Consider the following 14,350-nt stretch of genomic DNA (forward strand, 5'->3'; position numbering starts at 1 on the left):
AACTGAGCCACCACAAGAATTTGCTTAACAACCGTGGCAAGAAACATTGTAAAATGGGGCAAAACCCACTTAACAAATGCCTCATTTAAGCACCAAAATGTTGGGCTCAATTGTGGTTGTGAGTCAAGAATTACATGTACATTGAATTATTTGTGCCATTACAGTTCTATTACATCAACTTGGAAACATTTTTTTGGAACTCAGTGCTATCCCTTATTATTTATTCTATCTATCCAGAATAATATAGTATTAAAATACATTTTGCCCCTTCTGTGTTCTATCTTATATCCAGAACATTTTATGAAAACATAATAACCATTAGTTGCAATATAAACTCTTGAAAAATTCCACTGTTCCACATTCCTTCATTTTGAGAATCTTTCATAGTTTTTTTAACTGGTTAGTAGAATTTTATGAGAAGAACTCTTCTTAACCTGTGACCACTTAGTTTGTTGAGGAAACAACCGATTTCTTTTTTTAAAAAAAACCCTTTTTAAACTACCATATGCAGCTTTGTCCTTGTGGGTAAATGGTTGTAACCATTTTGTTTTACTTCTTTACTTAGGAGGTCAAGATATTTTTATGACAGAAGAACAGAAAAAATATTATAATGCCATGAAAAAATTGGGATCCAAAAAACCACAGAAACCTATACCCAGGCCATCAGTAAGAATGCTTGTTGTTTGTTTAACTGGCTAAAACAAATAGATAGAAGTAAAATACTTTGTTTAACTGAAATTAAAAATGTATCCTTTTATCAATAACTGAAAAATAACTTCGTAAAATGATTTCCAATCCTTCAGGAAATAACAGATAACATTGTTTTCTTTTTCTTTTTTAGAATAAAATACAAGGCTTCATTTTTGATTTTGTAACCAAACAAGCCTTTGATATCGGTATCATGGTTCTTATCTGCCTTAATATGGTTACCATGATGGTGGAAACAGCTGACCAGGATCAATCTGTAGAAGATATTTTATATTGGATTAATTTGATTTTCATTGTTATTTTTACTGGGGAGTGTCTCCTGAAATTGATTGCTCTCCGTTACTATTATTTCACTATTGGCTGGAATATATTTGATTTTGTGGTTGTCATATTCTCCATTGTAGGTAAGAAACTTTTGAAGTAAAATTGTCTTTTGAATATTCTGGATATTTGATATAAATTATTAAGCAGTGCTGATGACATATCTTACAAAGCCTGTTAGAATTAGTTATTTGTATAAGATAAATTGTTAAAGCATAAAACATCATAGAAAGTACTTTCATTTGATTTCAGCTACAAACCAAAAACCTCTACTCTTAATGCAAGACATAATTAATTGGTGAATTTATTCCTATAGACGATGGGTGCTACCTGAGATAGCTTTTATCTTTTTTTCCCCTTCTTTGAGTAAACAAATATATTTATTCACTTATATTATGAATACATACACTTTAATATTCATATTTCCAAGAAATTGTCACAAATAGAAAAACACTAATTGTAATAAACATGCTAGAATTTTTAAAGATCTTTTTAAGTATAGAAAAGGAGGTTAAAATATTTAGATAGTTAATATGTCAGAAGAGGGCCATTATTAAACCAGTAGATGATAACTATAATTTACTTATTATAATCTTAAAAAATTATATTCAGAATCTTCCAGTTTTAAACATTGAAGCCCCTTTCTTCAGGATCCTATTTAAAGACCAAATGCATTTTTTAAGTTCTCAGAATTCATAGATCTCTGTGAAACACTCTGAATAAAAATGAATTGCGTACATCGTGTGCTATGCGTTAAATTTTTTTTCCTTTCTGATATAACTCTCCCATCTTTACTATTTTAAAAAAGATGCATTTTTGTGCAGAGGACACATTGACTTAGTTTTAGTTTTGACATTCTGGTTTTCTCAATCATATGGCTTAGAAAAGGAGGATAGAGACAATTTCAGATAAAAGAAACCACAAGTCTGTTATTTCATCCTGATTTATAGTTACAATAATGTTCACTCCTGATTTAAAGTTACAATAATATGCAATAAATGTATGAAAATATAACTATACAATTTTAACTCATGGTGATTTTTTTTTTTTTAGGTATGTGCCTGTCACAAATCATTGAGAAATATTTTGTATCCCCCACTTTGTTCCGAGTGGTCCGACTTGCCAGGATTGGTCGAGTCCTGCGTCTAATCAAGGGTGCAAAAGGGATCCGCACCCTGCTTTTTGCCTTGATGATGTCTCTCCCTGCCTTGTTTAACATCGGTCTCCTCCTTTTCCTGGTCATGTTCATCTACGCCATATTTGGAATGTCCCAATTTGCCTATGTTAAAAAAGAATCTGGGATTGACGATATGTTCAATTTTGAAACTTTTGCTAACAGTATGATCTGCCTGTTCCAAATTACCACTTCCGGTGGTTGGAATTATCTGCTGTTTCCCATTCTCAACAAGGAGCCAGACTGTGACCCTAAAAAAGTTCATCCAGGAAGCTCAGTTGAAGGAGACTGTGGCAATCCTTCAGTTGGGATTTTCTTCTTTGTCAGCTACATTATCATCTCATTTTTAGTTGTAGTCAACATGTACATTGCTGTCATTTTGGAGAACTTCAGCGTAGCTACCGAAGAAAGCGCTGAACCATTAGGGGAAGATGACTTTGAGATGTTCTATGAGGTCTGGGAAAAATTTGACCCAGGCGCAACACAGTTTATAGAGTACAGCAAACTCTTTGATTTTGCTGCCTCGCTAGAGCCCCCTCTGCTAATACCAAAACCAAACAAAGTTCAACTAATTGCAATGGACCTGCCCATTGTGAGTGGTGACCGAATTCACTGCCTTGATATCTTATTTGCCTTTACAAAGCGTGTTTTGGGTGAAAGCGATGAAATGGACGCCCTTCGTGTGCAAATGGAAGACCGGTTTATGGCTGCTAATCCCTCAAAAGTCTCCTATGAACCAATTACCACCACCCTGAAGCGGAAACTTGAGGAGCAGTCAGCTAAAGTTATTCAGAGAGCCTTTCGGCAATATCGCCTGAGGAAACCAGTGTGCAATACATCATACTTATACAGGGATGGGGACGTTTTTCCTTCCAAAACAGAAACGACTTTTGATAAATTAAGTTTGAGCTTAACTCTGGAAAAGACAGAAAGAAGTTCCTCCACAACTTCACCTCCTTCCTATGATAGTGTAACAAAACCAGACAAATACGAACAAGAAAAGTCAGAAAAAGAAGAAAAAGGTAAAGATGACAAGGATTATAGAAAGTAACCCTGAAGCAGGCCTGTAATTCTATCTACACCAAATGGTTTACAGCATCAGAAAGATAATGCTGATACTAACAGGAATTATGCTGAAGCTTATGCCAAACTGACCATTTCTACTATATCAACATAATATAGTCATGCATCCAAGGTACTTGTAATTTTATCGTTGACTTATGAGGACAAGAACAATTCTTACCAGCTTGCACAGATGAAGAGGATTCACAAAATTACTATAGGCTGCAAGAATGCATTAGCATTTGTGTGTGTGTGGTGTGTGTGTGTGTTAACAACCAAAAAATATTCCCTTGCTGCAGTAATTGTATCCAGTGTGTACATCTCAATTGCCATTTACGTCATATTTGACAAAATTGTTAGTGCAGTTGTATTTCTCTTCACAAATCATTGTTTGTGATTATGTCCAGCAACAGAATTGATTTTTCACAGATACATTTATATATATGAACATATATGTATTTAACTTTGTTACTTATAATATTGATAGGATCATTGGGGAACTTAACCATTGTAGGCTTAAAACTCTTGTCAGACATTTGTAGGCTTGTCCAACATTTATCTGCAACATTCTTCAGACCTGCAAGTTTCACCCTGAAAAAAAAACCCGTTGTCCAGCTAAGTTTACTAAAAGGTAAGCCTACCAGAAAAGAAATGAGGGAATCAAAATAAGAAACTTGACTTCCAATTAAAATTCAATGAAAAGAAAAGCTTAAGAGAATTGTAAGCAACTAGAAGTTCAGACCTTGAACTTATATGATTGAAAGGAACCAGAAGAAAGCAAGATAGAAACCCAGCTGGGAAGTGAAGAGTAAGGGCAGTAAATGGTTGGCCACCTGGAGGGGAGGCCCAAGATGTGTTGCTTCCTGCCATAGGTAGCAACAAGAGTTCCTCCCCCATCACTGTGGAAGGTCAGCCAGCAACTTGACCTACCAATCTTCTTTATTGGCTGTTGCTGATTCCAGATTTTATTTGCAGTTTATCACCGATCAGGCCATTGGCTGTTTGAATTTGGCTGAAATCTGCTCCCCTTTTTAAAGAGGCAGATAGGTGCTTTAAGAATATAGGCTGGTGTCTGGCATAACTCAAGTACTAAATTGAGTTTTGTGGGATTTTTCTTCCCAAAACAATCTGAATTAGCTGCTACACGGACACCATCAATTCTGACAACTTCTTTTTTTAATTTTCTCACGTTTGGGCAATTCTTCTAGATCTTCAACTTCCACATGTTTTAGTTTTCTGTTTGTATGTACACATACAAATATTCCTATTGTAGAAGAGGAATATGTTCTGAAGTGATACTTTCTTAAGGGGAAAAGTCTTCAATCCTGTGAGATATGGTACATAAGAATGCAAAAACCGAAAGGGTTTTACATTCTCATGTGTATTCTCCTGTAACTACCTCCACAGGGAAAAAGATAACTATTAAAAATAATCAAAAATAAATATTCTAACATATTTACATATTCTAAAATACAATACTATAGCATACAGTGTATACACTGCATTTGATGGTAAGACTAGCTCTTATCATTTGTTCATGGATTTACTGATTTGATGAATTCATTCATTCATTCAACATCTAAAATAATACGATAACAACAATAGGGTCTGGCATCTTAAAATGGTGTTTTATGAGCTATCCCAAGACTCTAGCACATCAGTTATCCCTTGAATTTGTTTGGCCAGTTAGTCTACTGGTATTTTCACACATGTAGAGATAACAGATTTGCATGAAGGCATGCTCTACTTCCTAGCTCATGCATGATGGAAAAGTAAGCAACTAACAAGGAGTCATAACTTGTCCAAATTTCAGGGTTGCATAAGTTTGTAGTTTTTTACCTATTCATGCTATATAATACAAGATAAAAGTTTCCATACAGCTTATAATATGTAGGTAAACTGAATCAAATAACATGGCAACTTTTCTTCTCCTTTTATTGTAAATGCTCATATCTGATTCAGTATATTTCACAATTCGTTTGCTAAACAGGGTTGTTTGTTTATGTGGATCATAATTGTTTTTACTGTTGTTGTTTTTTCATTTATGTTTAAGCCATCCAGAGTCTTCTGGAATGGGCAGCTATAACAATCTAATAAATTAAATGAAATAAGCCAAAAAAATTATACGTTCGGCTTATTTAAATATGCCATTTCTTTTTTCTTTCAAACTAGCTCTAGATTTATTGGATATGATCTTTCAGCCTGGCTCTCAAGATTATTGAATAATCATCACTGTTTGAAAGAGAATTGTTGAACACATCTAGAGCTGCAAAGATTCTAGATTAGCTTCTTCAATATTTTATAGATTGAGAATGGCCACTCAATAAATAGTATGCTTATGTTGTGTCTAAAACAAGTGCAGATGTCAGGTGCTACCTTAGGAAAGGTATCCCACATAACTTTTTCACAAGGAGAAAGGAAGACTTTCTTCCCATGAAGCTTTGGAAAAAGGAGCAAAGACTTTTAGAAATTACTGTTTAACCTCTGTGCAGTTCTGGTACATTATACAGTTGTTGAATGATCATTACTGTAGTTGAGTGAAGATTTTCTTTAAAAAATAAAGATCAGCTGATACATATTCTTTTTACTTTTAGATAAGAGCTTTCTCACCTTACGTACCTTATAGGGAAAACAGAGAAATCCTAAATTGATTGAACATGCCATGCTTGGAAATGGGGCTGATGTGTACAATTTAGTAAAGTTCCACAATTTATGCTGATCAGAGTTATTTGGATTTTAGTGGCAGGATCTAAATCTGTTGGTGCAGAATACCTTTATTGCCTCTGATTCATCTTTTTTTTGTAACGGTCAGATGGGAAATCGTGTCTGAAGCTGAAAGAAGAGATATTATTCTAATGATATTTGATGCTGCATATAACCACTGTATAATTTTTATTAATAGATTATTCCATGACATGAAACATTACTGTACTAACAAGATGTACTATGAACATGGTAATTGGTTTAAAATATAAATGTATAAAACTTTTTATAAAAGCATATTTTATATTATTTTTAAATCACTTCGATTTATCAGCTTGCAGTTGATATGCTTGCTTTATTTATTTGAACCGGTATTTTATAATACATTTTAACATACCAGTGGGGGTGGGGGACAATCAGGTTGTTATTGCGACGTTTTGTTTCTGCACCTCCTAGCAATTTCAATTAGAAAAGCTGAACAAATCTGAATGTGAAGCAATTGCAGGTGTATAGAGACAGTGTGTGATATGCCTGTGAAAGCAGTGAGCTTTGGATCACTGATATGAATGAATGTTTGGTTCTCATTGTACTTGCACCAACACTTGGGTCTGAATTTCACTACTGCTACATCGGTTGCAGTATTCATTTTGATCTGTGCTGCGTTAGATACATCATAACTGTAATTTGGTCCCTGGAGGCTGATTCAAATGTCCTGTTTCTTTAAGAACAAAATAGCAAAATGAAAACCAATGTATCTGGGCATCTTTGTTTTGTCTGTTTCTTACAGAGGGAAGAAGTAAACCTATTCTTTTACTTTGGCTATTGACTAGTAATATATATTGATGAATTGCATGTAGAAGAATATTTTAACATAAATAGCTATAAACCATATTACTAACAAGACAAAAGAATAAAGCTGATCATTTTTATCATGGATTGATTAATTTTGTCCTCCTTTTTAACTTTAAATTTTCATGAAAGTAAAATAATGTTTCAGGATGGGGGAGAGGGTGTTAAATAGTGAAACAAACCAAAATAAGATCCAATTGTTTATCCAATTGTTTATCCTATTGATGTAGATAGGCCCAGCTACATCAATAGATACCAAAGATTCACACTTCTTAAGCCATCAGCAGGACATAGTTAATAGAGAATGTGTAGCTCGGAGATGATCTATGGGGTCAACAGTACCAGTTTGAAGATAAATAGTATAAGAGCAATGCTGAACTATTGCTCTTATATGAATTCAACTGTGTTTCATGGTTTACTAGGCAATTGTGATAATTTTCATCCTGCTAGTATAAACCTTTTCACTTGTAGTTGTATTAGCATGGAAGAAATAATTACAACTTCTCAAAATATTACCTAGAAACCATCTTAATCCAGAGATTAAGCCAAATTTTAAAGTCAAGGTAACATCAAGTCAAGATAATGTAACTCCAGATCTATTATTCTTTCACTAAGGAGGACCAACCGGCCCCCTCGGTGCTTCATTTCTCATAAGCAATAAATACATCCTTATTTTCTTCCCTTGGAAAGTTTAATTTAGCACTTTCCTAATCTTTTGGTGTTTATTTTTCATACCTTTATATGCTGTATTTGCAATCTTGTAACACCAAGGTGGTCTTTATAAATTATCTAGTATTCCCAGGAAAAATCATCTCTCATCTTTCTCCATTAGTACAGAAGTATGTTTTTTCTGAATTCAGCTATTGTCCTACAGTATTTGTCCTGATATTATTGAATATTTTAACACTGATTTATTATATGAGGTTTTTATCTAGATCTTTTAGAGAGTTACAATCTCATGTATCATCTCTGGAATCTCTGTGCACAATTAATGTTCTTAATTATTGATTTCAAACCCTTCACATTAATTTGCCAGCAAATAATTCATTTAATTTATTTAATTTGCCTGCTTTTCCCTGGATTTGCTAGATAAATCATATTGCGCTATTCCCAATTATGGTCCCATCCTCACTAGCTAATTATGTCTGCTCCACTCATTCTGTGGCAGTCTGCTAATTCATTATCCATGCTCTTGGCTAAGGAAATAAACTTCAATCTATGAGACAGAAGCAAAATAAACTTATATGCAGTGTTTTGGGATAAAATTATGAAGCTTGGCATATTTGGGCACTAAACAATTATAATGGCTCTCAATAACTAAAATGTATTTCAGAAGACAGGAAGTGACAAATGTATCCTACTTTTTAATCCAGTCAAGGAGAATATTCTGGTGAATGTCACAAATAATGGTGAATGTGATTTTCAGCAAGGTCTTTATTCCAAGATGTAAAATAGAATGCAGCCTTACAGCAATCACACAAGTTAACTGTGACTCATGAAAGGTAATTGATTTGATAGCTATACTGCCAGCTCATCAAGCTGAAGATCACTTAAAGAATTTTTATTTAAGGACAACATTTGGAATCCTTTCTCCTTCCTTATATCGCTTGCTTTTTTCTTAATACTCCCCCCTCATCGAGAACATCATTTCATTTTTTAATTGTATTTTTTCCTTTTCATCTTGAAATATGGCACTGTTTCATGTAGATCAACATGTATTCCTGCCCTTCCAAGGCACATCTAAAGGATATGGTCTTTTTTGTCAGCAATCCTCCAAATGGACAGCTGTAGCCATAAAGTTTGTGAGGTGATCAACAGCTATAGCCCTCTTCCAACCTACTTTGTTCCCACATCATAGCCTTTCTTTCAAGTATTCCCTGACTGTAGTTGTGCTTGGCAACCGCATGGGCTCAATCTTTCACTGTAGATTAGATGTCCATTTCCAGATATTTGAAAGGGCCAACTTATTTCAGTCATGTTATGGTACCTGAATGCTTTTCCAGGTAAGCAACTTTTTACTACTCAGTCACAATGTTCACAAGAAATAGTTACTTATCTGTAGCTGCTGTTCTTTGAGTTGTCATCTGTGAATTCACACAATCTGCCCTCCTATCTTGCTTGAAGTCATTTGTTCCTTCAGATCCTTTCTGTCAGGAACTGGAGTTTCTCAATCATCCAATTACAGGGTATATGGAAGAGATGGTGTTTCTGTCAAGTAATTCTTGACTCCTGAGGAAAGTATCATTTCTTTTATGTACCCTGAGAGCATTTGCACCAAGATAAATTCCTTGTATGTCCAATCACACTTGGCCAATAAAGAATTCTATTCTATTCTGTTCTGTTTTGTTCTAAAAAATTGCAAATGAGTCTCTGCCCCTACGTGTGCTTTCAAAGATGATCCCTTCAAGAATTAGTTACAGATAATTATTTTTTTTTAAAAAATGTTAAACAAGCTATAGTCACCTGGTTTATGCAATAAAATTTCATTTTAATGTATGCCAATTCATGTACATTCAAAGTGACAATAAAGTTATTCTATGTTCTATGTTTATGTCCATCTATGTCCATCATTAAATCATAATGGGTTCACAATTTCACTAAATAAACTACATTAAAAATCATCCATCCATAGTTTAAACCCAATTTTTCCATTGCATACCCAATATGCACCTTATGATAATTTTTATACTATTCATATCATGAATCCTATGCACAAAGAATCCTCTAGGAATGCCATGCTGCATCTGCAAAATATTCCAAATCCATATACCATGAACTTCAAATCCCAATATCTGGTTTCATGTAATAAACCCAAACAACTTGCATCATGACTTAGCCTAATGTGGAAAGCCAATCAAAATGATCAGTATAGCATGTTCTCAAACATCATGAAACCACAACACATGAAACCATTCACAGCAAATGAGCATACACTAACAGACTTCAGATATAATCAAAATTTTGCAGGCAGACAGGAGATATTTATTTGTCAATCGCTTACAAGATAATAGGTATAAGTATAAACATAGTTATGAATACATAAAATGGATACATATAAGAAAAAAAGAAACAATAGGACAGGGACGGTAGGCATGTTGGTGCACTTATGCACGCCTCAGCTATATACAGTATATCTCAACCATCACGATAGCAAACAAGTGGGAAGGAATTTGATAAAAGCATGAACATGTTGTATTTGTACTACAATACTATCCTTGACTCTATTGACCTATTGATCCCTTATAAACAAAAAAAATGCCTCTTCTCTTTCATAGAACGAATTTAAGTGTAATAATAAGGATCCTATTGAGACTTCTCTAACAAACAGGTACATGACCATGTTTATATCCCATTAATTTATGTCCCACACAACATTGCACTCGATCAATTCTAATGCTGGTTTTGTACCTTTTATCATTTGTCTCTGTACTTAAATTAGTCCTGTTTATTCACTGTGCTCCTTTCATTAGTAAAATTTTCAGATGATTTGCATTTCAGCTATCAAGAGTATCATCAAGGTAATGCAGGTTACAGATGTTCCTTCTTCCAGCTTTCAAACCATACTTACCTTCTTCTAATCCCATTTCAGTCACCACTGATTCAATAAATAAAAGGAAAGAAAGCCTTCTTATTCCTTTGCCAATATGAAGCCACATTGTTTTGCCGTATTTCTCCTGGTCTGTGCCCTATGTTTCACATAAGAACAATAAGCTATTCTGGGATTCCCAGATATTCCTAAAGGTATTTCATAGCATTACATAGTCAACACAACCAAAAGTAAATCTGATTTCTATGTACTCCATCTGGTCATGTCTATATGGATAACATCACTGTGCTTGTTTCAAGGCAAATAATGGAGAGGCAGAAACTGATAAGCCATTCTTATTTAATTATTTTTATTTATTTATTTTTGTCAATTGCTTACAAGATAATAGGTATAGGTAAAAACAGTTATGAATACATATAAGAAAAATAAAAGAAACAATAGGACAGGGACGGTAAGCATGTTGGTGCACTTATGCATGCCCCCTACAGTCCTCTTAGGAAAGGGGTGAGGTCAATACTAGACAGTCTAAGGTTAAAGTTTTTGGGGGTTTAGGGAAGAAACCAGAGTCTGGTAGAGTATTCCAGACATTGACCACTCTGTTGCTGAAGTCGTATTTCCTGCAATCAAGTTTGGTGTGGTTAACCTTGAGTTTGTATCTATTGTTTGCTCGTGTTGTTATGGTTGAAGCTGAAGCATTCATTGACTGGTAGGACATTGCAATGTATGATTTCATATACTATACTAGATTGGACCTAAGGCGGCATAGTTCTAGGTTTTCTAGGTCTAGAATTTCAAGTGGTATAAGGTATTCTGCAACGAGTAGAGGAGTGGAGAACTCTTCTTGTGAAATATTTCTGGACTTTCTCAACTGTGTTAATATCAGATGCGTAATGTGGGTTCCAGACTGATGAGCTGCATTCAAGTATTGGTCTAGCAAATGTTGTATGCTCTAGTTATTAGTGTAATATTACCAGAGAAAAAGCTACGTAAGATTAGGTTAACAACTCTTAATGCCTTTTTGGCTATGTAGTTACAGTGGGCTCTAGCACTCAGATCATTAGAGATGAGTACTCCAAGATCCTTGACAGAGTTTAGATCATCAACAAGGTCTTGACTATTCAGCCTGTATTTTATTTTCTGATTTTTTTTTGCCAATATGTAGGACAGAACATTCTTCTTCTGCTTCATTGCTGTTTCTTAGGCCATACAGTCCAACTGCATTTCCCACTTTGGCTTTCCATTTTCCATCATAGTCAGCACATCTTGCTTGCCTGTTGTGTTGATTTCAGACTGAAATTGAACATAGTATTTGTTAACCTTTTTCTTCTTCTGCACCAAGGGCTAAAGTGTAAACTTGGATGAGTGTCATATTAAATGGTTGTCCATGAAAACTGGTATTGTTTGTTGATAGACTGCATGGTACCAGGTTCTGTCTCAGCTGTATCTTTCCGACAAAGGCAACATTAGTCCTTCTTTGTTTTTATCCTGGGTAGTAAGCAATACAATCTTTTGAATGAAAGTATCCAATTCTAATCCATTTCAGTTCATTGTTCCCTAAGATGTCAAATTACATCCGATTGTCTTTCAAGGTGTCAATCTTTCCCATACTCATGCTTTTTATGTTTATGTTCTCACTATAATTATGTCAAAGCTTTGGATTCTTCTGTATGGCAACATCAGCAACTGGATGTCCCAAAGATTTCGGCTAGCTGCATCATAAACAGAAATAGTATTTTGAACTACTTTGTTCTTTCTCAGTAGCATGTTGAATGCCTTCCAACTTGAGGGGCCATCGTCCTGCACTATGTAATCAATCACTTTATTTTGTCCAGCCACGATTTTCTGGTAAAATATTGAATTGATTTCTCCTGAGCAGTATGAATTGATGCCTTTGCCATTGTCCCTAAAGTGATCTTCCTCCAGCATCTTCCTGTATTACTCCTGCTCAATATAAATAATTGCTTTAACTGGGCACCTGGGATGACCTTCACAGCTTGTGTGAGCCTGCTGGTACTCTTACGTACTCTTGACATATTCTCCCAGCTTTTGTCACTCATCCCATCCAGCATAATCTCAGCATAGCAGAGATTGAGAGGAGGGGAATGAATCACGTATATGCATATGTGTGATATCAAATATACACACATGCACACGCACAGCTTGTTTTGTTATAAAGGTGTACCAAACTTCAAAGGCGTGTGTAACTCCTATGACTTTTTGAAGCAGCCACGATTTTTGTTGGAGGTCTGCAGAGATGTGTGTGTGTGTGAGTGTATTAGAGACAAAGCGAGATGGTGGGGGGGAAGAAGAAGGAAGGAAGGAAGGAAGGAAGGAAGAGGAAAGGCAGAAAGAGAAGGGAAGGAGAGGAAAAGGAGAAAGAAAAGAAAAAGACTAAATTTGGACTCACAATCAATATTGGAAACATTATTACTGTTCGGACATTAATTTATGCTGTTTATAAAATCTTTTAAAAAGTAAACCTAATTGATTTCAAACATTAGGAGAATTCAATGAACGTTAAATGTTCCCTATTATTCTGTGTACTTAGGAAGTTTCGTATTTTTAGCCCAGGGGCATGATTTGTTCACCAATCTGAACCCTACAACTCTAATAAAATCAGTGTCAACCTTCATTAATCTCTTTTAATGATTCAAATATATTACTTATCCCAGGACGTATAACTATCATTAACTGCACTCTACCAGGGGCAAAACTTGCTGACTGTCTCTTGCTCAACATCCAAATCAGATTTTTTTTCTTCAAACTGCACGTGGTCTTGAAGGAAATCTGCATACAGCATAAGGCGGGGACGAGAGGAATGGCTTGATTTTTTTCAGAGATTCTTGCAAAATTCCTCTTTGGGGGTTTAATTCGAGATTCTTGAACAATTCCTCTTTTTTTTTTTTAAGGGAGCGGGGGTTTCATTCATTTATGCGACTCGCTTCTTTATGTCAGGAAGCGGGTCGCGTAAAGAGCTCTGCGTTTTATTCGCTGGCGTGGAAAGCAACGCGTTGTTGTTTTTTCCCCTCATGCATTCGATGCAAGACCCAACCGCAATGTGCTAAAATGGCAGCGGAAGGGGTGGGGGTGGGGAAGCTTAATATTGCCAGGAGAGGGAAGATAGGCCAGATTAAAAATAGCCGAATACCTCTCTAAAAGCCAACCACCAAGCACCTTAGGCTTGCTTTGTTGGCGGGGCGGGGTGTGTTCTTACAGGATGACTCATTTGCTTTCCCTGGAGAATGAATCCAAAAACGAAGTACCTCAGGAACTCGGGATGGGGAGGGGGCGCGGGAGAAAAAAGAAAGAAAGAAAGAAAATCTCCCCGCAGGAAAGGCTGCCGGGAAGGAAGGCGAGCATGGCTGGAGACTTAGTGCATTACGAGCCACCCTTTTTCCTCAGCGACGCTCTGCTTTCGCCTCGCTCCCGCCTCTTTTCTCCCAGCGCTTCTGAGGAGACGCGGCGCATTGTCTCCCTCCGTCCCACCCGCCCCCGGAGAGCTTGAAGGGAGGGCGGGGGGGTCGATGGAAATAGAGACTGCAGTGCCGCCGAAGCCGAGCCATTTGCGGCACTCTGCCGTCCGGGCGGGGCAGCGCGGGGGTGGGTGGACAAGGTGGCGTGCTACTTCTCGCGTAGTTCCTGCTGCGGGAGCACGAATTGATTCAAGGAGCGGAAAGACGGCCCGTCTGACACGCAATCGGAGCCGCAGAAAGACCGGCTCCTTCCCCACCCCCACCCCCTAAACTCGGTCCTTCACAGTGGGTGGCTGCGAGCTTGATCTGCAGAAATCGAGGAGCGGGTAGTAGAAGAACGCTAGTCTTTTCATTTCCCCTTATGCGGTATATTTGTAGGTCCGGGTCCCGTTTTCCATTTTAATAGCCACACCCTGACTTAAAATAGCCACACCCTGACTTGACGAATATATCTTTTCTTTTATGTCCACTGAGAGCATTTGCGCCAAGACAAATTCCTTGTGTGTCCAACCA

The 14,350-nt window shown here is 36.3% G+C and overlaps 1 protein-coding gene across 3 annotated transcripts in view; it reads left to right on the forward strand.

Moving 5' to 3' along the window:
- LOC113434107 (sodium channel protein type 2 subunit alpha-like) overlaps positions 1-6,902 on the forward strand; it is a 114,070-nt gene extending 107,168 nt beyond the window's left edge. For 2 of the 3 annotated variants that reach the window (XM_087920017.1, XM_087920016.1), the window contains 3 exons: positions 566-666; positions 842-1,112; positions 2,083-4,838. In XM_087920017.1, coding sequence (XP_087776143.1) covers positions 566-666; positions 842-1,112; positions 2,083-3,254 — 1,544 coding nt within the window. In that variant the 3' untranslated portion in view covers positions 3,255-4,838. Of the gene's footprint in view, positions 1-565; positions 667-841; positions 1,113-2,082; positions 4,839-6,077 lie in introns of those variants that run through there. The other variant, XM_087920018.1, reaches the window with a different exon arrangement.
- The last annotated feature ends 7,448 nt before the right edge of the window (positions 6,903-14,350 follow it).

Source organism: Pseudonaja textilis, chromosome 1 (assembly GCF_049901715.1).
Source record: "Pseudonaja textilis isolate UNSWEBS1 chromosome 1, rPseTex1.2, whole genome shotgun sequence".
Taxonomy (NCBI): domain Eukaryota; kingdom Metazoa; phylum Chordata; class Lepidosauria; order Squamata; family Elapidae; genus Pseudonaja; species Pseudonaja textilis.